General features: G+C 33.1%; 1 protein-coding gene across 1 annotated transcript in view; it reads right to left on the bottom strand.

Moving 5' to 3' along the window:
• Positions 1–27,763, bottom strand: part of LOC134679315 (epithelial discoidin domain-containing receptor 1-like) — a 201,159-nt gene that overhangs the window by 99,791 nt on the left and 73,605 nt on the right. The window contains exon 3 of the mRNA XM_063538218.1: positions 6,153–6,422. Coding sequence (XP_063394288.1) covers positions 6,153–6,417 — 265 coding nt within the window. The 5' untranslated portion in view covers positions 6,418–6,422. The remainder of the gene's footprint in view (positions 1–6,152; positions 6,423–27,763) is intronic.

Below are 27,763 nucleotides of genomic sequence, written 5' to 3' on the forward strand. Positions count from 1 at the left end.
GATATTTTTGTTGGAAAGTTTAAATAGATTCCAGGCAATTAGTTCAATTTTTATTGGAGTGCGAGAGGGGCAGCATTGCTCTGGGCTAGCACTAAATCTTTCATCCCTCTCTCGTAAATCAGAATTTTAGAGTACCTACGTTATTTACCGAACTAAACTGACCTCTCTCTGTTCCTTGTAATTTATATCCTTTTTGAATTTTCATTTAGCGGGCTTGTTGTATTAAATGTTCTCGACACTATTTGTGTTGTATCATAAAACTAGATATGTATCTGTACGGTGTGATATATTAATATTGCTAAAGAATGTTTTGTTGATAGGTGTTTAAATATGAATGATCGAATTTAGCTCTTTCGAGCTCTTAAAAGAAAATTATTTTCAAAATAGGTCTTTGTGGGTCAGATTATACGTACATATTATAAATAAATAAATCTAATCTATGTGTATAATATATTTTCATAAAATATTACAAGCCAGAGTACCTAGGTAAATTCTGCAGCGCAAAGCATAACGCCTGTTTGTAGGTAAATTACAACTATTATAAGTCATTCCATTGTATGTTTTGTTCTCAAACGTTTATGTGAAGTTAATGAGATACAGCTAGCAATCTGTCTGTCACTCGGAGACGCTCATATCTAATGCGTCAGTGTGCATCACAGGCCAAATAGATGCTCAGCGCGGTTGTGGCTGTTTGCCTTTGCCTGCCTTTGATCCTACAAACTACTGCACTAACATCTTTATCTAATTAGGGTACGATAGTCCACTCAAAACGTTCTCGTGTGTTACTTAAAAGAGGTAGTAGATAATTATGTTTCCATTACTATCAGTCTATCATTAAACATATGGTATGTAGCTACAAAAGTTGAACAAATTAAATGTAAACGGATAAGACATTATTCGATAGGACAACCGTAGGAACATTGTCATATTAAATTAATACCGATTAGCAACCATAGGAGCATTGTTATATTAAATTAATACCAATTAGCAGTCATAACTTTATTAATATAAATTTCTAGTCATAATTTTTTTTATAAATATATAAATATTCGTGTATACTCATAATTACTTATACAAGAGTATAGATTATTAAACTGATTTAAACTTTCACGATTATTAAACATTATCAAACTGCACAACGGGACTTAATCGCGTATTTAAGTTTTAAGATTTACCTCCGACGTTTCGAGGACGGCGTTGTCCCCGTGGTCTCGGAGAAGACTTTGTGACAAGAGTATTAAAAGTAATTTAGCATTAGTAGTTTAAATTCCTAGACCCGTAGATGTTTAATCAAGTATCGGATGGAGCGAGTGACTTTGCAAGTTTGCATGGAACGAGCCCGAGTTCTAGTCCTGCAGCGGAGACAAAGGCCGCTAACTTACGAAATAATAATCCAGTTGCGACCCGGCCGCGGCCGCGCTGCCATTGAGCGTCCAACTGAGTTTACATTTCAAATTGTTTTTCAGCGATAAGGGTCACAAACATTTGCAGACTCTATATTTTCTCTATAAACATTTTAAAACCACAGCTTTCTCCGAATCTAGCTCAGAAGCGGTATCATGGTCGCATTTTTATCACTCGTCATGCCATGCGTCACTTTCGCACTTACCCATTTGTTAGAACGTGACAGGCATGGTGACAAATGATAAAGAGCCGACCATCTTAGCCCTACAGAGCTATCTATGTAAAGGCGGTGCTACACAGCAAAGTAAAAAAGTATTATTTGACTAGTATAGGGACCGTGCGCGTTGGATTGTTTGCCATCTTGTGGCCTGAATCGGAAACATAAACTATACATTGACACTTCTAGCAAGTCTGGCCTCTACAGTTGACTTACGTTTTCTTGTGCTTTGTAGGTCCTGCCATCGTTGGGCTACATTGGAAGCTTAAACTTGATATTTACACTTCGCGCCAGTAAGTAAAATACAAAATAGGAAGGACGTACTATCAACTAGGCTGCAGAGACTCTTAAATCAGCCACGGCCACGGGATTGTCTATATTATTAATTATTTTAATCATGTACCACAATTATACCGCGTGTGATTAAGATTATAAAGATAATGGAGATATCTATAAACTACTTGAAAATGAACAAAACTATTATTCTAATAGTAGATGGGTTTGCCAAATGTGAATTATCTGACTGGTACTTGAAAACAACATTTGTCCTACTTACCACGTTCGAGTGGCACAATGCCAAGGTCCTGTTAAAATAATGTTTAAAACTTCGACTTCGTGTTTGCGATATTTGTTTTGATTTGTGCCGCAATCATAACCTTGTTAAATGGGTTAAACATATTTTTGGAAGAGTTAAGGGACTTTCCTGTATACTTACATCATAAAATAAATGGACTAAGACTAATTCTTTTGGTCGGATTCTTATAGGCAGGTTCCAACCTTTTACTTCGTCAAAGCTGTATTGATTGCGGCCTCAGCGAAATGTACTCCAATCGTTATCGTCGTATTGTCCACAGGAAAGACGCCAGCTTTACTGAACATTTTTGGCCCAAATGTGATTTTATAGGTAACCAGATAGCCGATTTCAGCAGCTGTCTAGCTTTCTACAAATGCTATGTATGTAACTCAGCATATCATATTCGTAACAATGTTATTATCGTACATCGCAGTGAACGAACGTGGGCGCTTACAAAGAGGTATTTAGTTACTTACTTGCACTTTGCCGACCTTTTGAAAGGTAATGAACTAATGAGTAGCTATGTTGACAGCTTAAGATTTGCGTGTTTTCGGATTAGTTTACGAGTATAATGTTGTTGTTGTAGTAAGTTAGACAATACATATTTAATAGATTCTTAGTACGCATTCGTGAGTATCATGTTTTAAAAATATAACTTTTTAATTAATTTTGTTGAGAAAAAATATAATAAAATGTATAAATGGAGTTAGTTTAAAGGTAAACCTGTCGGGAAAAAAATTCAAAATTAAGGTAGTCTGCAAGTTTATTTATTAGCGCTAAAAATGTATACTATATCCAGTTCATTCGCGTGTCTAACGCAAGCGGGCAAATTTGATTTAATTCTTATATCTTTTCAGCGCATTCCAAGACATGGAGAAAAATATTGTTTAAGGCTTCATTTACTGCCATAATAAATGGCACAAAACTACATATACTCTGGCACACCAATTTTGTCAGGTTAAAAAAAGTATGCGCAAAGGTATGAAATAAAAACTTTGAAAGTCATGTCAAAAGTGTTAATTTCTTGTATGACGACACTATGATATGGTTATCACAATTGTATTTACGCTTCGATGTTATTTTAATAACCTCCACGTTTAAAACAAGCCTCGGAAGATAAGTCGGAAAAAAATGAAAAATCGCTTTTCACGCCCGGCCCATCTATCTAATAAACCTAATATTGGTTCGATACGCGCTCAAGAGGCGTGAAATGACGCTCTCTCCCCAAGCCGAAGGGAGGCGCAAGAACCAGTGACGATAGACCTCTAGTGTTTTACTTTCTCGGCAGCAACATCCTTATTATTATACGGATTCCAGAGCTCTGTACAAAGCTCTGGAATTCTGGTTATAGAACATTAAGCCACGTATGTAATTATATTCATGTACTGGTAAGATTTGAAAAATCAATTGTTTTATATTACAAATATTGTTTACAAATGAAAAACTAAAACAACTAAAATTATTATATGGAAACGTTGGCTAAGTTAGGTTTAGGTTTAAAGATATTTATCCTCATAAAATACATACAAGTCACTTACACGAGAACAGAATTACAAAGTAAAAGTAATCTTATCTAAGTTTCTTTGCAAGTGTAAAAAAAGATTTTTTTTAAAATAAAAGTAGTAAAATACACTCGGAACAATTTACAAAATTATCTTGATCGGTCCGGGCTGTTTCAGGGTACCAAACGACCAGACAAAAAGGGACAAAAAAATAGTCTTTAATTACCTAAACCGTTCCAGTAAAACTGAATTAAACTTTCCAATGAAGAGCAGGGAAGCTTTAAGTTTGTAAATGATATAAATTCCCCCGGTTAAGTGCCAGCGCCGTCGAAGTCACATAGAAAGAAATCTAAAGAAATGATTAAAGTCAGCAGAACCTTTCAACTTTTTCCTTTAAATGCGCTATTGTTTTTATTCTCTACTCAGTTAGCTAAAATGTGTATATGTTAATAATATAGATATACATAGATATGTTACGATACGCCCAATTTTTCAGCCAAGGAAAACCACAGGTTTTGAACCACCCTAGTGTACCTATGCCCAGCAGTAAATAGAACGTGTGTATCTTAGGCCAGATTATTATTATGTTATTATAGGTAATTATTATAGTATATACATCTACGTAGAAAAGTTCCTTCCACCAGAGATTTAAATAATATAATCAAACTTTTTTTATTTACTCTTAATTGAAAAAAATGGAAGGATGTTTGCGGTATTTAAAAAAAAGCTGTATAAAATATATTCTTACTGATTTTCCATGAAAAGATCATAAAGGATGGGTTCAAGTTATCTATAAGTTAAGTGTGTGTAAGTATAAGTTATATTATCTTCCGATATCGTTGGAAATAATTAGATTTTTCTGCTCAGAGCGGGACCGCTGGGGGATTAATCAGTTAATGAGGCAGACACGTACGAGTTAACGAGCGCCTAATTATACCACGATTTATGGGGCAAAACCTCCCTGTGGTTTGCAGGTAACATTAAATATAACAAATAAGGATAAGTACTGAACCGATGTACTTCTTTCAGATTGCTAAATGTACAAGTCTCTTAAATTTTTTACCAAATATCTGTTTGATTTACCAATGGGATTAGTACATGTCGAGTCTGGATTAGAACTATTGTTAAGCTACTTTTGTAAGGTAAGTTTTCGTTCAACCATTAACCTATTTACCTACCTCATGCAATACAGTTTATTTTTTTGAACTGTCAAAACTGGTATAAGTATATGTTTTTCTAATAATGGTGCCTTATTTCATACATAGTGTGAATTTATTTTAAATATAGTATAAAAGGTGCCCACTGATAAACAGTCCGCCGGACGGTACCGGCCTGTCAGTTAGAACAAAATTTGGACAGTTCCGAATAACTGACAGGCCGATACCGTCCGGCGGACTGTTAATCAGTTAATACCCTATTCATGAACGATCCAATAGTGTCTTGAGCACTCATCAGGCCGACGAATGTTCTTATTAACCGCAATGTCAGAATAAGTAATATTTCATACAGAATATTCACTATCCAACCCTTCCTCAGCTAGACTCGAAATTGCCCCAATCTCAGTTCGATTAGCAATAAAAACAACACGATAATGGAACGTTCGAAATGCGGTTGTATATTAAATTTAAATATCCATGATTTTTATTCAAATATGTCAAGTATATATAGTATAGGCATACTTTTGCAATGATTTGGTGTTGTTGAACGTGTTTAATGAACAATTAAGTATACTTTAATAAAATATTCTACATGTCGCCCATTATTGGCAAAGCAACTTACACACACTCATTGATGCGTAGAAAAGTCGTCCTAACATAGATTGACACTAAAATATTTTCCCTATGGATTCCCTAAAAATGTTTAGATATATTTAAGTTATTTTTGTATGATTTTTTTATATACCATTAACCTTTTGTATACTAAATAAATTTTGCACACGCCTATAAATAATAATTATAAATGAATATTTATTATTATTTTTTGTTTGTCCTTACCATATCTCGGTACCATGGGGTCCCGGACATTTGGGAGGCATGTGAGGGGACGAAGCCAGTGCACAGAGGCCCTTTTAGACATTTTTTTTGTTATTACACCAGCTAGAACCCATTCACGGGTAAAAATACCTACCCGTGAATCTGTACTAGCATTATTATTATGGAGTGTGCGCCCTGGGCAGTTGTTTTGTATTGGCATGATTTTGACTAAGTACTAATTAATCATTGATTGGAATATCATTTGATATTTACCACTAGCTTTTCGGTGAAGGAAAACATCGTGAGGAAACCTGCATACATCTGCGAAGAAATTCAAAGGTGTATGTGAAGTCCCCAATCCGCATTGGGCTAGCGTGGGGACTATAGCCCAAGCCCTCTCGCGCATGAGAGGAGGCCTGTGCTCAGCAGTGGGACGTATATAGGCTGAAATGATGATGATGATGACTAATTAATCAACTTACTGTGGTCGAACATCCTAGGATCAACGGTGGTGGTGGTAGGCTGCGTGGTGACGTCATCTTCGTCCTCGTCCGGATCGAGGGTGGTGGTGGTGGTGGTGGTGCGCCGCTTGCGCGGGCGCTGCTTGCGGGGCAGGGGCGCCGTGGGGCGGGGGGCGGGGCCCCGCGTCAGCGTCGCCACCGAGGTGCCGCCGGCCCCGTCCGCGAACACGAGCGCCACCAGTGACACGACTAGGAGGCGCGTCACTAGTGGCGCTAATCGCCACATCGTGCCTGAACAAAAAGAAAACCAATATTTTAACAACGCACTGTTAAGGCCCCAGTACACAATGGGCCATTGCCGGCCACTGCAAGGGACGCATTTATGCGTTAGAGGGAGCAAGTGATATTGCTATCTCATTCTACCGCACGGCTGCGTCCCTTGGAGTGGCCGGCGATGGCCCATCGTGTACTGGGGCCTTTACTCGTATTACTGTGAATAAGAATTGTAATATCCACTGTGAAGTGATTAGGTACCTATAAAGACTTGTGGTAGGTTACAGTCGCCATCTGATATATCGGAGCGGCCAAGCTGCTCACAAAGATCTGAACACGCCTCTATTGTCAGGGCGTTAGAGTGCGTGTTCAGATATTGTGAACACCTTGGCCGCTCAGATATATCTGATGGCGACTGTACCATGTAGTGTTACTTGAAAACTACTACGCCGTAAGTGGCAGTATTTAGTGACAGCATTTATGACATTATTTGAGTTTTTAATTTTATTTAATTTTGTTTTTTTGTAATTTAATCTCATTTCTTCGAAACTTCAAAAGTTCTGAATGTATTTATTACAAGTAAATGTTTGCATTAAAATCGCCCCCGCCCCGGTTGTATATTAGGTACGTCAACGCAAATAAAATAACCACTAGTACTATTATGTTTGAAACAAACTAGGTTAACCTTGATAGTCAGCCCAACTATTAATTTCCATAACTACATACCTATTATAAATCGGCAACTATCTAGATCTTGTAAGTTTTTCAGTTAACGTTCTTTGAATTTCAATATTACATTTCTTGGGTTTACGTCTTAAGAAGAAAACAATTTCAGAAAAAAAAGCAAACAGATGTTGTAGATAGAATCAGACCAAGATAACACTGCAGCGATTTTTGCAGTAGGTACGTGCAAGTGTTATTTTAAACGTCAACCTTCCATGAGATTACTCGTATGTCCTTTAAATAACACTTGGATGTGTCTGTAGTATAAAAATTCTACAGAGATATCTTGGTCTGACGCTTCATATTTATTATTTTAACCTAGGTAAGCCGGAATTATTCTTTATTGTAGAAAATTAAGAAATAGTCCGCATACCATACGCACAACAACAGCGAGATTCCAGGGGACTAGAATTCAGAGCATCATAGCTATCAGAGGCAAAAATGTTCTTTAATTTTTTCACAAGTACCTACCTACAGGGGCAAAAATTCACCTGCACTTTGTTTTATTAGAGTCTCGCGGCAGGCTACATAAACAGACGTTAGGGCGAGGGTGGCGCCCCACGAATTAAGAGCTTCGGTGATAGTGTAGGCAATTGTTACCCGAGCCGAGTGCATGCGGGGTCGGTACATATCGACTCTCGGCCAAACATCCTTCGTACAGTCAGCAGTAGAACTTGCTAAGCCGTCGAGGTGTTCAAAATTACCTTGACGCGCTCTTATTCTCTTAACAATAATGTCACGGCAAGATCATTTTGAACACTTCGCTCGCTTAGCAACTATTGCTGCTGACTGTACCTAAATAATATTAGATGATGCCAAGTTAGTTGTTATCCGATGTGTAAAATAAAATTGCATATTAAGTACGTCAGCGTCAATGCATACCAACCTTGCAGTTGCCACAAACTAAATTGGTGAAATTATTAGAAATATATACGAGTATGTAACCTACCTAAATGTCACGCAAAATAGGCGCCACGCACGAACTACAATAAAATATGTATTAATATGTAAAAAAAAAAAATATGGTATATGTTCATACTTTGTATCTTACTGTCTTTTTTTAGGGAGGTTAAGTTAAGGATCCATATCTAAAGACCGAGCTTTGTTCGGAAAACATATAAAATCTCAACAATGCGCGTTTTCCCAGAGGTAGACATAGCTAGTAGCTAGATCTATTTTTCGTCCCCGTAAACCCCCGTAATATAGCAATTTTCATCGAAATCGTTAGAACCGTTTCAAATGTATACAAGATTTTGCTTAAAAATTCGTCTCGACCAATTTGTATGATGCATGTGGGATTAAGTTTAAGTTCAGTCATTTAAATATCATGCATGTGTTCTATTATAACTTATAAATACTTATAGTATGCCATGAATCTTGTAGATACGCATAAATGTAGAAGAAAACGTCAAGCCATTATGTTACTTTATAGTCATGTTAGGGTCTATTCATTTATACCGGTATCAAAATCATATATTACAAAGAAATATAGTCAGGTAAAATATTTCATAATCGAAACCTTTTCGTGGAACTGAAAATGAATGTCCGACAGGCCAAAGTGTAACATTCATCATAGGCCTGGAATTGCTTTCCGACTAGCTAAATGGACTTTCGCTGTAAAGAGAGCCGTCAAACCTAAAACGGGCACCAGTATGTCTATCATAATCTTCCCCTCGTTCTTGGTATGTGTAAAAGCTTTTTTCTGTTTTATTGTAGGTATTTGAAGGTTTTGGGTGAAATGTCTCAATTACTTCTTGAGTTGAGCTACCCAGATCACGCCGAACGCTGACAGGGGCTGGGACTTTGCGGCGACAACCTTTCAACAATTCTGATAGTAGTGTGCATTTTTTTAACTTTTAGACGTACGTATTATATGTATATCACGGTTTACTGTGTGACTTTCATTCAAGTGAGCTTAATTTTTCTTTGTATTATTGCTTTGTTATAAATTACTCTTTTGACGTGATAACGTCTTATAAATCGATGAACACCGGTAGCATGCACGAAAAAGTGTCACGTTGTCACTCCATGGTAACGTTACGGTCACGTTTTCTTATGACGTTATCACGCAAAATTATCTTCCGTAAATCGACTTTACAGACAACCATATTTTTACAAGTAACATTGTTTGCATTGTTATGGTAGACAATGTTGAACAAGTTGCCTGCAACAGAATATTTTTTTTAACCAATTGTTCCACTCTTTTTGGTTAAATTTTACACAGTGTTATAATATACCTAGTCGAAATATAAACTACGTTTGTATGAACAATGAACGACATGTATTTCATAATGTATTTAACACAAAGACGCGCGTAAGAGTGACATTCCATTTCCAACTGCAGCTGCAATACTGTTCATTTTACTATGGAAACGCGTATCGCTGTCATTGTCAATTTCCATAGTAAAATGAACAGTATTGCAGCTGCAGTTGGAAATGGAATGTCACTTTATAGCGCTGGCTGACGCAGGCCCCGGGCAGTCGGCACGGCAGCGCGCTGGAATATATTTACCTACTAAACTCCCAGCGGACCAGTACTGAAAGCCTACAAAGTTCCGATCCACATCGATAATGCTCCCCGGTCTCTCTTTGTTTTATTTTTCGTTTTAAGTAGTTGAATGATGAGGTAAAGGTAATGTTTATCAGTCCTGTACGTAACTAACTACCTACCTGCAGATAAATGATTGACATTTTATTTGTATGTATTAGTGTTCTATAATTACACATTATAATTTCTGGGTCAGACTCCAAGTCTCACAGAAAAATGGAATCCATACATAAAGTAAAATGTAATTCCGCGGACTAAATTGAGGGATAGAATTATGTACATAGAAATAGCAAAAAAAAAGTCAATAATATTATATTGATAAGTACGATGTTGCACTACCCATGAGATTTCTTTATAGAGTATATTGTACTTTACGAAGGGGTCTACAAACAAAGGGTTCTTAAAACTATTAAATTATAAACGTCAGTATTTTAAAAGTAAAACTCAAGGATACTTAATTGGTTCGTATGAATTAGTGCCATAAAAAAATGCTTTAACTTCCTAGGGAGTTATAGTTTATTTTCATCATTCATAACTCCCGCGGAACAATATACGCCTTTGTTGTCAGTACACCTTCATGAAATAAGATTTTTCGAGCAACCTGTGATGAAAATATTATAATTGAACATCTGTCACCACCCCTTTCTAATAATATACCAGTTGTCAACCGCGAAACAAGACAAGCAGTTAATGCATCTGTGATAAATGATTTACCAGTGGACTATAAATGCCATGTCAAAGTTTTGTTTCCCGCGAACTCGCGTCAAACTAAGCGACGTGGAGGTTATAGCTGTCAAAGTTATTATTGCTCGGTGCTTCCGTTACAAAACGTTCAAGGGGCTCAAACTTAGTTTATTCAATTACGAAATGAATTTAATTAAAGTTAGTCGAACATTGATCTTTTAAACGGAATCTGATCGGTAACGACACAAAAGCTTGGTCGGGACGTGTTCCCGCCGGGGAGAATTATTATCTAAACTTACTGGATCGATGGTTCACGCTATTGTGCTATATCGGCTGTTTTGAAGCTTCTGTGACCGACTTGCCAAAACCAACTTTATAGTTACATTTTCATACTTATTTTTAGACTAATAAACAATTCAACCAGTAAGTATTCAGTAGGTATGTGAAGTTCAAGATAAGTATAAGAATCTAATTTCATTGGTCTACAAAAAAACCACGATGGTGTATGTCTATCTTTTAAGGATAACTAGAGGAGAACATCCGGACATACAAAACTAAATATCTAAATACCGTCTAAACCAGCGATAGCTTTTTCTGCGTTTTTTTGCTATTTACTTTGTAAACATGTCTCAAAAAGAAAAAAACTCTTATGATATCGATACGACTATTTGTTTAGGCGCGAAGTATCACGACTCCACCATTTTTAAAAATTCCATAAAACTGGATTGACAAAAAAGTTTTATTTAATCATAAAATCTGGTCACAAAATTTGACGACAATCGGTTGAGAATTGTGGCCTGTAGAGGAGAACATCCGGACAGTATACAAAAGCAAAACGCCTGAGTCAAAACGTAGACCTTCGCTACGCTTCGGTCAACTATAGCACTTTCCTTTCTACCACATTCAGTTTAATAAAATGAATAGCATAAAAGCCTATACATATATTTTTTTCCACGAGTATCGTTTCGTATCTCCTGGGCAGGCATCATTCTTCATTGAGCTCAATGCGTAGACGAACGAGCCCCTGTGGGATAGTTGGTACGAGAATGGTAAAATCACCAATTCTATCATTGATCTTTAAATTGCAGTAGGTGTATATTTATGTATTTATGTATATACTGTATATTACAAGTACACACATTGTATGTATATGCGCAATGGTACCTAATATGAAAGGATTTGTAATAATGTTTGGCACTTTCAGTGCCGGATTTACCACTAGGCTGAGTAGGCTGAAGCCTAGGGCGGCAGATTTTAGGGGGCGGCAAATTTGGGTCAAAAAAATATTTTATGTGCTGTTCAGATAGGGTCGACCACAATTTATTTGTTAAATTTAAATAACAAACATTATTTGGCGATTTTGCCGCCCTCTGTCATGTCAAGACCCTTTATATTGAGACAGACAGATGGCCGGATGGACAACAAAGAAATCCTATATGGGTTCCGTTTTTTTCTTTTGAACTATACGGAACCCTAAAAATGTATCTACCTACTATTATAATAAAAATTCCTTCTTTCATAACAGCAATATATTTCTTGATCACAATATTCCGTTACAGTTCAATCTCCAATCCTCTCACTTCACAATCGTCCTCCCTTCACCTCTGCCCGTAACCGAATGCCCGTTAACCGCCATGCCAGTCGTCTTTTATTCTTTCTTCCAACTACCTTCTATTTACAAAGGTCAACTATCAATCACGTTACTTTTAAATTTATTAAATTATAGATTACCAATGATTATTCAACTCTTTATTTCATTAAATCTGTTTCTAATAATTAGTAATTTTAATGAATCTTACACTCGCCCATCCTGACATTGTGCATGTCCTCATGCACAGTCATACTAATCGCGTCTGTCATCTAATCTTACACTCGGCATGTCAAATCATCGGGCATTCAGTAAGAAAATTATTAATGCTTTATTACCCATTTAATACAATTTCTTTGTCTGTCTATATACATTTTTCTTATTATTTATTGAATTAATCTATATCTTCGCATAATAATTTCAAATCCAATAAATCCATCTAAATATATAAGTTTCTATTCAATAATTATACAACAATATATCATATTTTTTTTATGCATCAATACATATAAAGTACATTACTTAACATATTCGACTGCTATGTTTTTTTTTTTTACTCATTATTTTCCGTGTTTTTTTTTTTTTTATTCCGTTTTTTTTTTTTACCACTCTCATGACACAAACGTGTCTCACAACATACCATTTTTTTAATCAAATTTTACGTGTAGCACATTATTTCTCTTGTTTTTTTTTGATTCCATTTTTATTTTTTTAATGTGCTACTTACTGAATCACTCTCATGACACAAACGTGTCTCATCACAACATAACATCCTCTATTTCCGTCTTTTTTTTTTTTATCATTACCATATATCCGTGCCTCCATCCATAGCAAATAACTAATTCAATAATCTATTAATTCAAAAATTCAATAATCCAATAATTCTTTAATTCAAAAATCCAATAATCCAATAATTCTTTAATTCAATAATCCAATAATTCTTTAATTCTTTAATTCAATAATCCAATAATTCTTTAATTCTTTAATTCAATAATCCAATAATTCTTTAATTCTTTAATTAAATAATCAAATCATTCTTTAATTCTTTAATTCAATAATCAAATAATTCTTTAATTCTTTAATTCAATAATCCAATAATTATTTAATTCTTTAATTCAATAATCCATTAATTCCTTAATTCTTTACTTCAATAATCCAATAATTCTTTAATTCTTTAATTCAATAATCCAATAATTCTTTAATTCTTTAATTCAATAATCCAATAATTCTTTAATTCAATAATCCAATAATTCTTTAATTCTTTATTCAATAATCCAATAATTCTTTAATTCAATAATTCAATAATTCTTTAATTCAATAATCCAATAATTCTTTAATTCAATAATCCAATAATTCTTTAATTCAATAATCCAATAATTCTTTAATTCAATAATCCAATAATCCAATAATTCTTTAATTCAATAATCCAATAATTCTTTTGTTCAAAAATCCAATAATCCAATAATTCTTTAATTCTTTAATTCAATAATCCAATAATTCTTTAATTCTTTAATTCAATAATCCAATAATTATTTAATTCTTTAATTCTTTAATTCTTTAATTCAATAATCCAATAATTCTTTAATTCTTTAATTAAATAATCAAATAATTCTTTAATTCTTTAATTCAATAATCAAATAATTCTTTAATTCTTTAATTCAATAATCCAATAATTCTTTAATTCTTTAATTCAATAATCCATTAATTCTTTAATTCTTTAATTCAATAATCCAATAATTCTTTAATTCTTTAATTCAATAATCCAATAATTCTTTAATTCTTTAATTCAATAATCCAATAATTCTTTAATTCTTTAATTCAATAATCCAATAATTCTTTAATTCTTTAATTCAATAATCCAATAATTCTTTAATTCTTTAATTCAATAATCCAATAATTCTTTAATTCTTTAATTCAATAATCCAATAATTCTTTAATTCTTTAATTCAATAATCCAATAATTCTTTAATTCAATAATCCAATAATTCTATAATTCAATAATCCAATAATTCTTTAATTCAAAAATCCAATAATCCAATAATTCTTTAATTCAATAATCCAATAATTCTTTAATTCAATAATCCAATAATTCTTTAATTCAATAATCCAATAATTCTTTAATTCAAAAATCCAATAATCCAATAATTCTTTAATTCTTTAATTCAATAATCCAATAATTCTTTAATTCTTTAATTCAATAATCCAATAATTCTTTAATTAAATAATCAAATAATTCTTTAATTCAATAATCCAATAATTCTTTAATTCTTTAATTCAATAATCCAATAATTCTTTAATTCTTTAATTCAATAATCCAATAATTCTTTAATTCTTCAATAATCCAATAATCCAATAATTCTTTAACTCTTTAATTCAATAATCCAATAATTCTTTAATTCTTTAATTCAATAATCCAATAATTCTTTAATTCTTTAATTAAATAATCAAATAATTCTTTAATTCAATAATCCAATAATTCTTTAATTCAATAATCCAATAATTCTTTAATTCAAAATCCAATAATCCAATAATTCTTTAATTCTTTAATTCAATAATCAAATAATTGTTTAATTCTTTAATTCAATAATCCAATAATTCTTTAATTCTTTAATTAAATAATCCAATAATTCTTTAATTCTTTAATTCAATAATCCAATAATTCTTTAATTCTTTAATTAAATAATCAAATAATTCTTTAATTCAATAATCCAATAATTCTTTAATTCAATAATCCAATAATTCTTTAATTCAAAATCCAATAATCCAATAATTCTTTAATTCTTTAATTCAATAATCAAATAATTGTTTAATTCTTTAATTAAATAATCCAATAATTCTTTAATTCTTTAATTCAATAATCCAATAATTCTTTAATTCTTTAATTCAATAATCCAATAATTCTTTAATTCTTCAATAATCCAATAATTCTTTAACTCTAATTCAATAATCCAATAATTCTTTAATACTTTAATTCAATAACCCAATAATTCTTTAAATTCTTTAATTCAATAATCCAATAATTCTTTAATTCAATAATCCAATAATTCTTTAATTCTTTAATTCAATAATCCAATAATTCTTTAATTCTTTAATTCAATAATCCAATAATTCTTTAATTCTTTAATTCAATAATCCAATAATTCTTTAATTCTTTAACTCTAATTCAATAATCCAATAATTCTTTAATACTTTAATTCAATAATCCAATAATTCTTTAACTCTTTAATTCAATAATCCAATAATTCTTTAATTCAATAATCCAATAATTCAATAATCCAATAATTCAATAATCCAATAATTCAATAATCCAATAATTCAATAATCCAATAATTCAATAATCCAATAATTCAATAATTCAATAATCCAATAATTCAATAATCCAATAATTCAATAATCCAATAATTCAATAATCCAATAATCCAATAATTCAATAATCCAATAATTCAATAATCCAATAATTCAATAATCCAATAATTCAATAATCCAATAATTCAATAATCCAATAATTCTTTAATCCAATAATTCTTTAATCCAATAATTCTTGAATCCAATAATTCTTTAATCCAATAATTCTTTAATTCTTTAATTCTTTAATTCTTTAATTCTTTAATTCTTTAATTCTTTAATTCTTTAATTCTTTAATTCTTTAATTCTTTAATTCTTTAATTCTTTAATTCTTTAATTCTTTAATTCTTTAATTCTTTAATTCTTTAATTCTTTAATTCTTTAATTCTTTAATTCTTTAATTCTTTAATTCTTTAATTCTTTAATTCTTTAATTCTTTAATTCTTTAATTCTTTAATTCTTTAATTCTTTAATTCTTTAATTCTTTAATTCTTTAATTCTTTAATTCTTTAATTCTTTAATTCTTTAATTCTTTAATTCTTTAATTCTTTAATTCTTTAATTCTTTAATTCTTTAATTCTTTAATTCTTTAATTCTTTAATTCTTTAATTCTTTAATTCTTTAATTCTTTAATTCTTTAATTCTTTAATTCTTTAATTCTTTAATTCTTTAATTCTTTAATTCTTTAATTCTTTAATTCTTTAATTCTTTAATTCTTTAATTCTTTAATTCTTTAATTCTTTAATTCTTTAATTCTTTGATTCTTTGATTCTTTAATTCTTTAATTCTTTAATTCTTTAATTCTTTAATTCTTTAATTCTTTAATTCTTTAATTCTTTAATTCTTTAATTCTTTAATTTTTTAATTCTTTAATTCTTTAATTCTATAATTCAATAATTCAATAATTCAATAATTCAATAATTCAATAATTCAATAATTCAATAATTCAATAATTCAATAATTCAATAATTCAATAATTCAATAATTCAATAATTCAATAATTCAATAATTCTATAATTCAATAATTCAATAATTCTATAATTCAATAATTCTATAATTCAATAATTCAATAATTCAATAATTCAATAATTCAATAATTCAATAATTCAATAATTCAATAATTCAATAATCCAATAATTCAACAATCCAATAATGCAATAATTCAATAATCCATTAATTAAATAATCCAATAATTCAATAATCCAATAATTCAATGATCCAATGATCCAATGATCCAATGAACCAATGATCCAATGAACCAATTATTCAATGATCCAATGAACCAATAATCCAATGAACCAATGATCCAATGAACCAATAATCCAATAATCCAATAATCCAATAATCCAATAATCCAATAATCCAATAATCCAATAATCCAATAATCCAATAATCCAATAACTCAATAATCCAATAACTCAATAATCCAATAACTCAATAATCCAATAACTCAATAGTCCAATAACTCAATAATCCAATAACTCAATAATCAATAATTCAATAATTCAATAATTCAATAATTCAATAATTCAATAATTCAATAATTCAATAATTCAATAATTCAATAATTCAATAATTCAATAATTCAATAATTCAATAATCCAATAATCCAATAATGCAATGATCCAATGATCCAATGATCCAATGATCCAATGAACCAATGATCCAATGAACCAATGATCCAATGAACCAATGATCCAATAATCCAATAATCCAATAATCCAATAATCCAATAACCTAATAACCCAATAACCCAATAACTCAATAATCCAATAACTCAATAATCCAATAACTCAATAATCCAATAACTCAATAATCCAATAACTCAATAATCCAATAACTCAATAGTCCAATAACTCAATAATCCAATAACTCAACTAAATACTCTAATAACTCAACTAAATAATCCAATAGCTCAACTAAATAATCCTATACTCAACTCAATAATCAAATAACTCAACTAAATAATCCAATAACTCAACTGAATAATTCAATAACTCAACTGAATAAATCCAATAACTCAACTGAATAATCCAATAACTCAACTAAATAATCCAATAACTCAACTCAATAATCCAATAACTCAACTCAATAATCCAATGACTCAACTCAATAATCCAATAACTCAACTCAATAATCCAATAACTCAACTCAATAATCCAATAACTCAACTCAATAATCCAATAACTCAACTCAATAAAACTCAACTCAATAAAACTCAACTCAATAAAACTCAACTCAATAAAACTCAACTCAATAAAACTCAACTCAATAAAACTCAACTCAATAATCCAATAACTCAACTCAATAAAACTCAACTCAATAAAACTCAACTCAATAAAACTCAACTCAATAAAACTCAACTCAATAAAACTCAACTCAATAAAACTCAACTCAATAATCCAATAACTCAACTCAATAAAACTCAACTCAATAATCCAATAACTCAACTGAATAATCCAATAACTCGATAATCCAATAACTCTATAATCCATTAACTCTATAATCCATTAACTCTATAATCCATTAACTGCTTAATCCAGTAATCCAGTACCTGATTAATCCAATAACTGATCAATCCAGTAACTGATCAATCCAGTAACTCACTAATGCGTAACTCATTAGTCCGTAACTCATTAATCCGTAACTCATTAATCCGTAACTCATTAATCCGTAACTCATTAATCCGTAACTCATTCATCCGTAACTCATTAATCCGTAACTCATTAATCCGTAACTCATTACTCCGTAACTCATTAATCCGTAACTCATTAATCCGTAACTCATTAATCCGTAACTCATTAATTAAAATAATCCAGAAATTTTATAATTCGATAATATTATACTTATCATCATATGTAGGTATTTTCATCATATCGTTATTTACTTGCCACTTAAGCGTCAGTTGCACCAACCACAATTGACGAATTGATCAACAGCAATCAGCAGAGCTTTGCAACGAACTTCTTAAAACCAAGGATACTGTACCAAAATATTCGCAGTTTAAGCAATAAACGACATCTATTAAAATCTACAACTGAAGACGACAAAGATATACAAGCCATCCGTTCCTGTCCTGTGCGGCTTCCACGTGAAAGCGATCCTGGCCGTTGTCCTTCCGTGTTGATCTTCGAAGCCATCTCTCATTGCCTCGGCCGTGTCTGCCGCTGCTGCGGCTTCGCCGGTTGCGACTCCGACTGTTGTTCCCTGCGACTTCGGCTTCGACGTTCTTGTCCATCATCAGATTTCGATTTTCGGTCACGCTCAGGAGTTTTCGAGCGCCGCCTGGATGTTTTTTTTTTTTTCATGGTCCATAGTCTGGAACTCGAAAACAACACCAGCAATGGAAGAGTTCTAAATCTTTGGGTTGTTAATAGTAGACAAATATAAATTGTTCTTATTAAGCTAAATTCAACTGTTTTATTTATTTATTTACTGCTTCCGGGGTCTAAATGCGGGACGTTTAAAACAGATCCCTATCCCGGTACGGATCCGGAACACAGGCTTTTCGAAACGAGAAAATTCTAGAACTGGTACAGAAAAGGAATCTAGAACAAATTCGGGATCCGGCACTGATCCGATACCAATCCGGCACAGATCCGGTACCAATCCGGCACGGATCCGGCACCAGTCCGGGACGGATCCGGTACGAATCCAGCATGGATCCGGAACTCATCCGGCATAAATCAGGTATGCATCCGGCACGGTTCCAGTATCCGGGGAAACACTTAACCCCGCTATATAATACTGACGTATTGATAAGTGATATATTGAAAATATGGTAAAAGTTGTAACCAAATAAGCGGTACATACATAGACTAAAAGAATTCGATCTACATCTGTAAATAATCATAAACGTATCCGAACTATTCAAAATAAAACGGTGTTCCAAAGGTTTCACGCTACCCGTGATGTAACGAATGCTTTAATTATATTATGGATAGGCATTACAGCAAACACTAAAAAAAAACCTAACTGTTGGTCTTGAAGAGAAAACTTGCAGTATAATTGCTCTCGAGTGAACGAATAGGCCGAAATGGGTTTACCCAATTATTTTGTTCTTGATAAAATTAACGGTGTCTTTGTTTCTAAGCGCCCGTTAAACATAAACTTCCTAACATAGGAAATATGAAATGATAATTAATTTCAACTAAACAACAACCAATATAAGTGTTACTAATATATGTATAGGTATATAATCATAATAATTTTACACCACTGTTACTATTGTAACAAATTAATTGGGTAATTAAGATTTAACTCAATCAGTTCTAATATTAATATCAGGAATACCATAGTGACTTGTAGGTACTTACCACTTCTGATGTATAATAAAAATTCCTTCTTTCATAACAGCAATATATTTCTTGATCACAATATTCCGTTACAGTTCAATCTCCAATCCTCTCACTTCACAATCGTCCTCCCTTCACCTCTGCCCGTAACCGAATGCCCGTTAACCGCCATGCCAGTCGTCTTTTATTCTTTCTTCCAACTACCTTCTATTTACAAAGGTCAACTATCAATCACGTTACTTTTAAATTTATTAAATTATAGATTACCAATGATTATTCAACTCTTTATTTCATTAAATCTGTTTCTAATAATTAGTAATTTTAATGAATCTTACACTATTTTCTCGAAAAAATTTCGCGCTCGCTACGCTCGCGTTTTCATCTAATTACCAACATTATTTGTGACCTATCTGACCACCATCTCACTACATTCTGAGTTTGGGATAGTCGTCGATACTTCTGTCTTCGTGGTATTATGGGTTCCGTTTTTTTTCCTTTTGAAGTACAGAACCCTAAAATTTTACCTACTTACTATTTTCTCGAAAAAATTTCGCGCTCGCTACGCTCGCGTTTTCATTTCACTAAGTACATTTTTGTGACCCATCTGACCCCCATCTGACTATATTGTGTCGAGTTTGGGCTGGTCGTCGATTCTTGTATCTTCGTGGTATTGAATCTCACTAAATGGTTCCGATCCCATGCCGAAACTCAGGATCGATAAAGTGCTCTCAATATCAGATACAAGCTTTTCATGACTTTCCAGCACCACAGAATGAGGGATATTAGCACGGCCTGTGTAATACGTATCCCTACTACTGTCATCTCTGTAATCTGCATAGCAATGATTATCATTGATATGCAGCAATGATAGCACAGAACCTAGTGGAACGCCAGCGGTAATGTCCACACTATCGGAGCAGCTTCCGTCTACTACGAGTATACGGCTCATATAAGTCTACTGGCCAAAAAACTAGGGATCCATTTGTATAGCATAGTTCCTCGAGCAGACCCGACCGAACTCCTTAGCTATATCCAGCCTGACTGCCAATGCCTCACACTGATTCTCAATGGCCAAAACCCAGCAGCGGTACCCACGGGTCACCGATCAGGATCAGGCAAATATAACGAGGTCGCATCGTCATTGAGTGACAAAAACAGCCCATATAAATCTCTATCTAGAATGTGACATTAATAGTGACGTCACCTTATATGCATTTTAATATGGCTGTGGTGTGTTGTACTATAAAATTAAACGCCTCTAATAGGAAAGTACTTTAAAAACCTATAAGCTAGGCGGATAGGGGCGGCAAAATCGGCATAGCCTACGGGCGGCAAATGTCTAAATCCGGCACTGGGCACTTTATTCTAAAAATCGAAGTAGGATAAATATTAAAATTAAGTAAATAATAGGAGTAATGAATGTACTATATTACTTAAATTATAAATGCCCACTTAACGCTTTGAATATTAATAAATATAACAACATCGCAATCTGCGCGGGCGGGCAGTTAATCGCCATACACAAGGAATGTATTAAATACTCAAAGGTATCGTATTACTCGTATGTGAGGTAAATATTTATGTGCACGAGTAAGGATCATTAAAAGCACGGCTAATAACGTTGAACTCGTAAACGAATATATGTATATGTTGGGTACGTACCTATATATGTATTTTGTATTGAATTCATCTAAAAGTGTGTTGTAAAATATTAGAGTGGGCTCCATTGTATTGGTCTTCGCTTGATCGAGCACGGCGAGCAGGTGGTCGATAAATGAATTTCCAGTAGAAGGAAATTGATTTTCTTCACTAAGAAAAATCGACAGCGCTTTATTCCTTTTATTACCCCTTGACGTGAGACTCGGCCGAGTTCCTGATGGACGACTGGTTGCTTTGTTGATTACTCCATTATACCTACTTACTTATAAGCTTATCATCAAAACAAACACTTGAAGTACAACACATGAGTAATAGTCGAAACAAACAATATGCTGTCCAAGGTACATCGGATCACGTTATACGCCACTCGAAAAGTTTACCGCTTCCTAGCCAGAATACCCCTTCACCGGATTTATGACGTCGCCGTGCATTTGAATAAGTTTACCATAAAAATAGGCGTTCTGTGGCCAGAAACTTTGGCAATAAAATGCAAATGGTGACGTTCAGATGCGGCGGCGCGTGCGGTTGTGTGGGTGAGACCTAGCCTAGCGACGACCGAGGTCGCGGGGGTCGGCGATGTCACGGCAGTTATTGTATCCGACATTCGTAAGGCTTCTGCTAAGTATATAATTAAGTATCAGACGAATTATTATTAAATAATGTAAACAATCTTATATAAATCGGAACATTTGGCTACGTGTGCTTCGAATACAAGAGGATGATACAGATACCTATTTATAGACATATTTGTTGCACTTAGGACATAGCCAGTATAGGATAGGTCTAGCTTTTGTCTCGGGCCATGGTTTGGTCTGAACGTTTACAAAACAACTAAAAAACATTTACGAAAAACTTGGTATTTTAAATATGTCCTTTTCGAATTGTATTTATTTATGTTTGTGTATGTGTGTTAGGTATGTGTTGTTTGGTAATATTCAGTTAGTCATTTTACATGTGCTTTGTGCATATTCTTATTGTCTTTGCTACCCAAAGGTTGTCCGGAAGAGATCGCTCTTAAGCAATAAGACCGCCTGATGTTACCTCTATCCAATTGTCTGTATTTGTTTCTGTACATGTATTGTACACTGTCTGAGACCTGCAATAAAGAGTGTTGTATTGTATTTTATTAGAGTTGCTGTTTAACATAATATGTTCATGGCTATTTTTAATTAAAATCCCTTTACCTTTATTCTGTGCCTTCATACAAATTTAAATTCCAGTCAAATTTATTTCAAATTTTGGGAGCACTAAGCTCTTTTAGCAGCATGGATCGCGTTATGTATGATAATCAATGGTAATCTCCGGAGAGCAGACTGGCCAACTAGCCATACTCAATGTAAACGCTCCGATGCTAATACCCATTACCTTTAGCCGTGCGCGACTTAACGAATTTCATTTTGGTGTTTATATCCATCAGTGAAGTGCAGTATAAAATATAACGAGTACTAATTATACTTAACAGAGGTATAATAAAACTATGTATAAAGTAGCATGTAGAGTTAACGTAAAAACGCATTGCAAGTTGGATTTTGTCGCCGACGGATCAGGACAGAGTAAATAATAAGTAAATAAGTTATTAAACAAATATCTTGCCTTAGAAATTACTTTGTTAATAAAACAGGCCTCATTGTTATAATATGAAGATAATTGAACTCTTTAGTCTTAGAACTTCTAAGTCTATTGTGACTGATGAAAACACAATATTTATTAGTTTCTAATTATAGGTATTGAGATGGGACTTTCAGCTTTTTTAAAACTATTATAAAAATCCTCAAAGGATTTTGTTTATATTTGAGTTAAGCTTATTACTAGAGATGCCCCGAATAGTGAATTTGGCCGAATACCGAATACCTAATATTTGGCCCTTCTCTCGGCCGAATACCGAATATTCGGCGACCGAATATTCGGCATGACATGCGAACCTTTTAAGTAACAATTATTATGAAAACTTTTCGCCAACATAGCACAACGTTTTCTAAGATATATTTTTATGTTGAACAGAATTAATGAATGTATGTAGTTATAGTCAATCAAATCAGACCCATGATAAAAATAAAATATTTTGTAACCAACAAATGCTCAAAAACGTGCCTTCGTATTTAACTACATTCCAAGAATACGTTTTAAATATGAAATACACATACCTGTTTTTTGGTTATTTTTTGAGTAGTTTTTCTTTTTAGGTAGGTGCAACAATAATTCGGTGTTCGGCTGAATAGTAGGCAACATTCGGCCGAATACCGAATATTCGGCAAAGTGGCCGAATAGGCCGAATACCGAATAGTTGCCGAATATTCGTGGCATCTCTACTTATTACGGATAAGTGTGGCTGCGGAATAAGTGTGGGTGGCTGTTCGGGAATCGGGAACGAAATTAAGAGATAGTTAAAAGTGCAAACGAAACTAGTAAACTGTTCTCACGTGTTTGACAGCCAAGTCAGATTAGATGAAACAATTTCTACCAATTAAGTAGAAAAGTATGGACTTTTGGTATTTAATTTACGTATCTAACGTCACTTAAGATAGATAGTGAGATCCATCAAATGATGCTGATGTTGGTTATCAATCATGTTTACTCGATAGCGAAAACCTCCCTACGCAACATCTTATGGTAGAGAAAATCTTCACTGATTTATATTTGGAATTTATATAATATAAAATCGAATTCAATAATAAAGGTATTGATATTAAATCAAGAACATATGAAAAAAGAATAAAAACAGCCCTAAAATAAAATGTAAGCTTTTATTAAAAACTAAGAATATTTTTAAACAGTGCCCCTCTTGGTCGAAACTTGTTAGTAAATCCAAATTTTCATACCCTTGGAAGTTAGAATATCATTGACAAATGCACAAATACACTCGTAAAATGATTATAATCAGTTTGTCATCTACAAACCAGATTTATATTCCGCTGTTAATCAACATGATAAGCAAATTCGATAAGTCAAATCACTCGGACCATTCCTAATGGTCTAACGGCATATCCTGTAGAGCCACATGCAAGTTCATTCCAGTTTCCGACGTCCATATATATGCCTTAGCATTAATAGGAGTTTAATCAGCCGAGTAAGATCTACGTACCGCAACGGCAGTAGCGCGGAGTAGTCAAAGGGATATCCTGATAGGATGACACAATAGCCTAATCACCAAATTCATTGAAGGCACTTGTTGAATAGCCTATGAGTAGTCGAAATTCAATTATATTTGGTACGGGCGAAAGAATGATATTTATGACCCATTTCGTACCTTGTCACAGTGACAATTAATAATCAAGGAAAAATTTAATAGACACCTCATACTATTGTATTTAGGTACAAAATGGATCATAAATTAAAACTTTCGACTGTACAAAAATGCATCAGATACGTATCTTATATTATGTAATAGCTGCACTGATTGAAATTATCATTGAGATCACAAGAACGATTTAATTGTTTTTCAATTAATAGTTACGCTTGTGTTTTGGTGGTCTGTATCGTTCTCCCTCCCTTACTAAAGGGAGCGAATATCATCAATTAACACCTCATAAAACAAAGTCTCCCGCCGTGTCTGTCTGTTCGTTCGCGACAAACTCAAAAACTACTTGCGGATTTTCATATGGTTTTCACCTATCAATAGAGTAATTCTTAGGGAAGGTTTAAGAATGACTCACGTTAGACCGGGCCGTGTCCGACCCGGAGCTTACGGCGCAACGTTTTCTATGGAAAGCATCACGTGATCGCCTGTCATGTCATAGAAGTGTAACTAGTGTAAGCTCCGGAAGCTCCGGCCCGGACACGGTCCGGTCTAGCGTGAGTAATCCTTTAAGAGTATTTGTTAAGGTTTACCCGTGCGAAGTTGGCGCCGGTCGCTAGTAAAAAATAAAGTAGTAGGTGACAATGCTTACAACTCGGCATTCTAAATATCTAATTTAAATAAGAGTACCTATCATAATCGGCAATACATTATATCTATTGCAAAAAAGCGACAAAGCTACCGAAACAGTTATACATATACTTGGGTGAAAAGAAAGTATATTTGTTAAGTGACAGGTGGCTGTATTCTTTCTGATCAATGCGTCCCCAGGGGGGTACCTGAATAATGTTTCAGGTATGGCGCCCGCTACGCGCGTAATTAAATAACGGGAAACATCAGAACTGTTTTTAAAGAAATACTGTACAAACAAATATATCCTGAATACGTTTATATTACACTACGCAACGGACTAGTTCAAGGCTTGGCTGCAATAAATTGATTTGCATTAAGTTGACAGTCCATTTCCAACGACAGCTGCACTACTGTTCATTTTACTATGGAAATTGACAATGACAGCGACGCGTTCAGTACCGGTAGTGTAGCTGCGGTTAGAAATGGAATGTTACCATTAAGGTCAATATGGCTAATTCTGTCGTAGAGGCTATTCCATCCACGCACGTATATTTCTTTAATTTACAATCGTAGGAAAAAACCATTTGCTTTTGATTTCTGAAACTAAAAGCAATCGCTGCTTTGTCGACATAATTATCAATGTTGTTCGTTGTTCAGGAAAAACGTTAGTGGACGGAATAGACCTATGTCGGAATTAGCAACTTTGACCTTATGTTAAGTAAGTAAAGAATCGTAAAGATGTAATATGTAATCTAATTTTAGTCTCAATTCTCAATTACCCTACTAAAAAAATCAGCGCGCAACTTCTTTATTTTTCACCAATTGCAACTTGTTTTCTAATGCACAAACCGTCAGGGATGTGTCATTAATCATTATTTACTCTAAAAGCTTTTTTTATTCGAAACGATTGCTTAAGAATATTTATTTTACCTATCATTATGATAGCATTGAAGTTTGCTAGTCTAAATGTACTAAATCTTTTCGGGTAGCAATTCTTACTTAGGGCCTACTGCAATATAAATTCCAACATTAGCGGTTAACAAACTTTGTGATGGTCTTCACTAAGGTTCCTAAAAAGGACTGACCCTCTATGTAATTAAGGGCCCACTGCGTCAACTTTACTCTGATGTGGGTTCAAAACCAATGAATACACACCCCGTGTACCTGTCCAAACATCTTGGTTACACTTTAAACTACATCCATTACATCTTTGTGCAGATTGGCTACAGAATTTTGCATGGTTACCTACTTACTCTAAAGGTGACAATCCATTTCCAACGACAGCTGCACTACTGTTCATTTTACTATGGAAATTGACAATGACAGCGACGCGTTCAGTACTGGTAGTGCAGCTGCGGTTAGAAATGGAATGTTACCATAATCCCGCGGCAAGCAAAAGAAGAGAAGAAAGGATCGTGAATGAGTAAATTTACCTAATTTACTAGTTCTTTGTATAATCTTATTCAATGTTAATTATTGAGATAAATATTAATGAATTAATATTTTAAAATATATCTATCTAGCTAAGTACATAAGTAAGTACCTACTTAGTTTTAATTTATGACCCATTTTGTACCTTGCCACAGTGAGGTCTCCAGCGACTTTCATATTGATTGTCACAGGTCATAAATTAATAGGTACTTCCGACCGTACTAACACTTAAATTTAAGGTCTATTATAATATTATTTTTAATGAAAATTTCCTTACACACCCACAAATTCTCTAAATTATTGCCTTGTTACAGTTCTTTAATTAAAAAACGCGTTTTTAACTTACCGATTCCAGAAGTACGTTCCGTTTTTGGTAAACGATTTGGTGAACGAATCCGAGTAACCACTTACAACGCCATGCTTAAATACTGCAACCTTAAATACTGCACCATCATTGAAGCAAAGAAACTATTATTTAATTTTTTACAATCACTTAACTATGCCGAGACAGAAGATATTTTAGTAAAAATAACTTAGGTTTATTTTTCATGTTTTGCAATAGAAATGTATATCTTTTTCTTACTCATAAGTATAAGGTTTCATTTTAAGTCTGTTATATTATATCAAAAACATACCTAAGATATTACTGGACTTGATTGTGTAACTTAGATCTCATATTTAAATTGTAACTGGTTCCCCGCGACACAGGCGTAGCCTAGTGCGGAGACCCCTGACATATTCTGATATGTGTTCTTTTGATAATAAACTTATTCTTATTCTTATTCTTATAATAAGCTTAATTATTATATACTACATGAAATGCCAATGTGATGTGATTGAGTTTTTCGTCGAGGAGAGACATATAATTTTGCGACTAAACGCAAGTACTGTCTCGGACGATCGATATTCGAAATGTAATTGATGTTTTCAATTGTTTGGTGGATTTAAATATAATGCCCGTATAACAAAAATGTCATTAATGTTGCTTATCTTCAAATTCGGGTAAATCCATTCTGCCCTCTCAGTAAATATCTAATACCCTATTATCTTTTCTTAATACCAAAATCGCATAATCTGACAGATGGATTTACCCGAGTTTGCATTGCAGTTAAGCGACTCAATTATTTTTATAAAAATATAATAATTGAAAATTAACGCCATTCACTTTTCTTAAATGTCAGCCATACCCCGAAGTAAAAGGAGTTTAAAAACACCATG

Source organism: Cydia fagiglandana, chromosome Z (assembly GCF_963556715.1).
Source record: "Cydia fagiglandana chromosome Z, ilCydFagi1.1, whole genome shotgun sequence".
Classification (NCBI taxonomy): domain Eukaryota; kingdom Metazoa; phylum Arthropoda; class Insecta; order Lepidoptera; family Tortricidae; genus Cydia; species Cydia fagiglandana.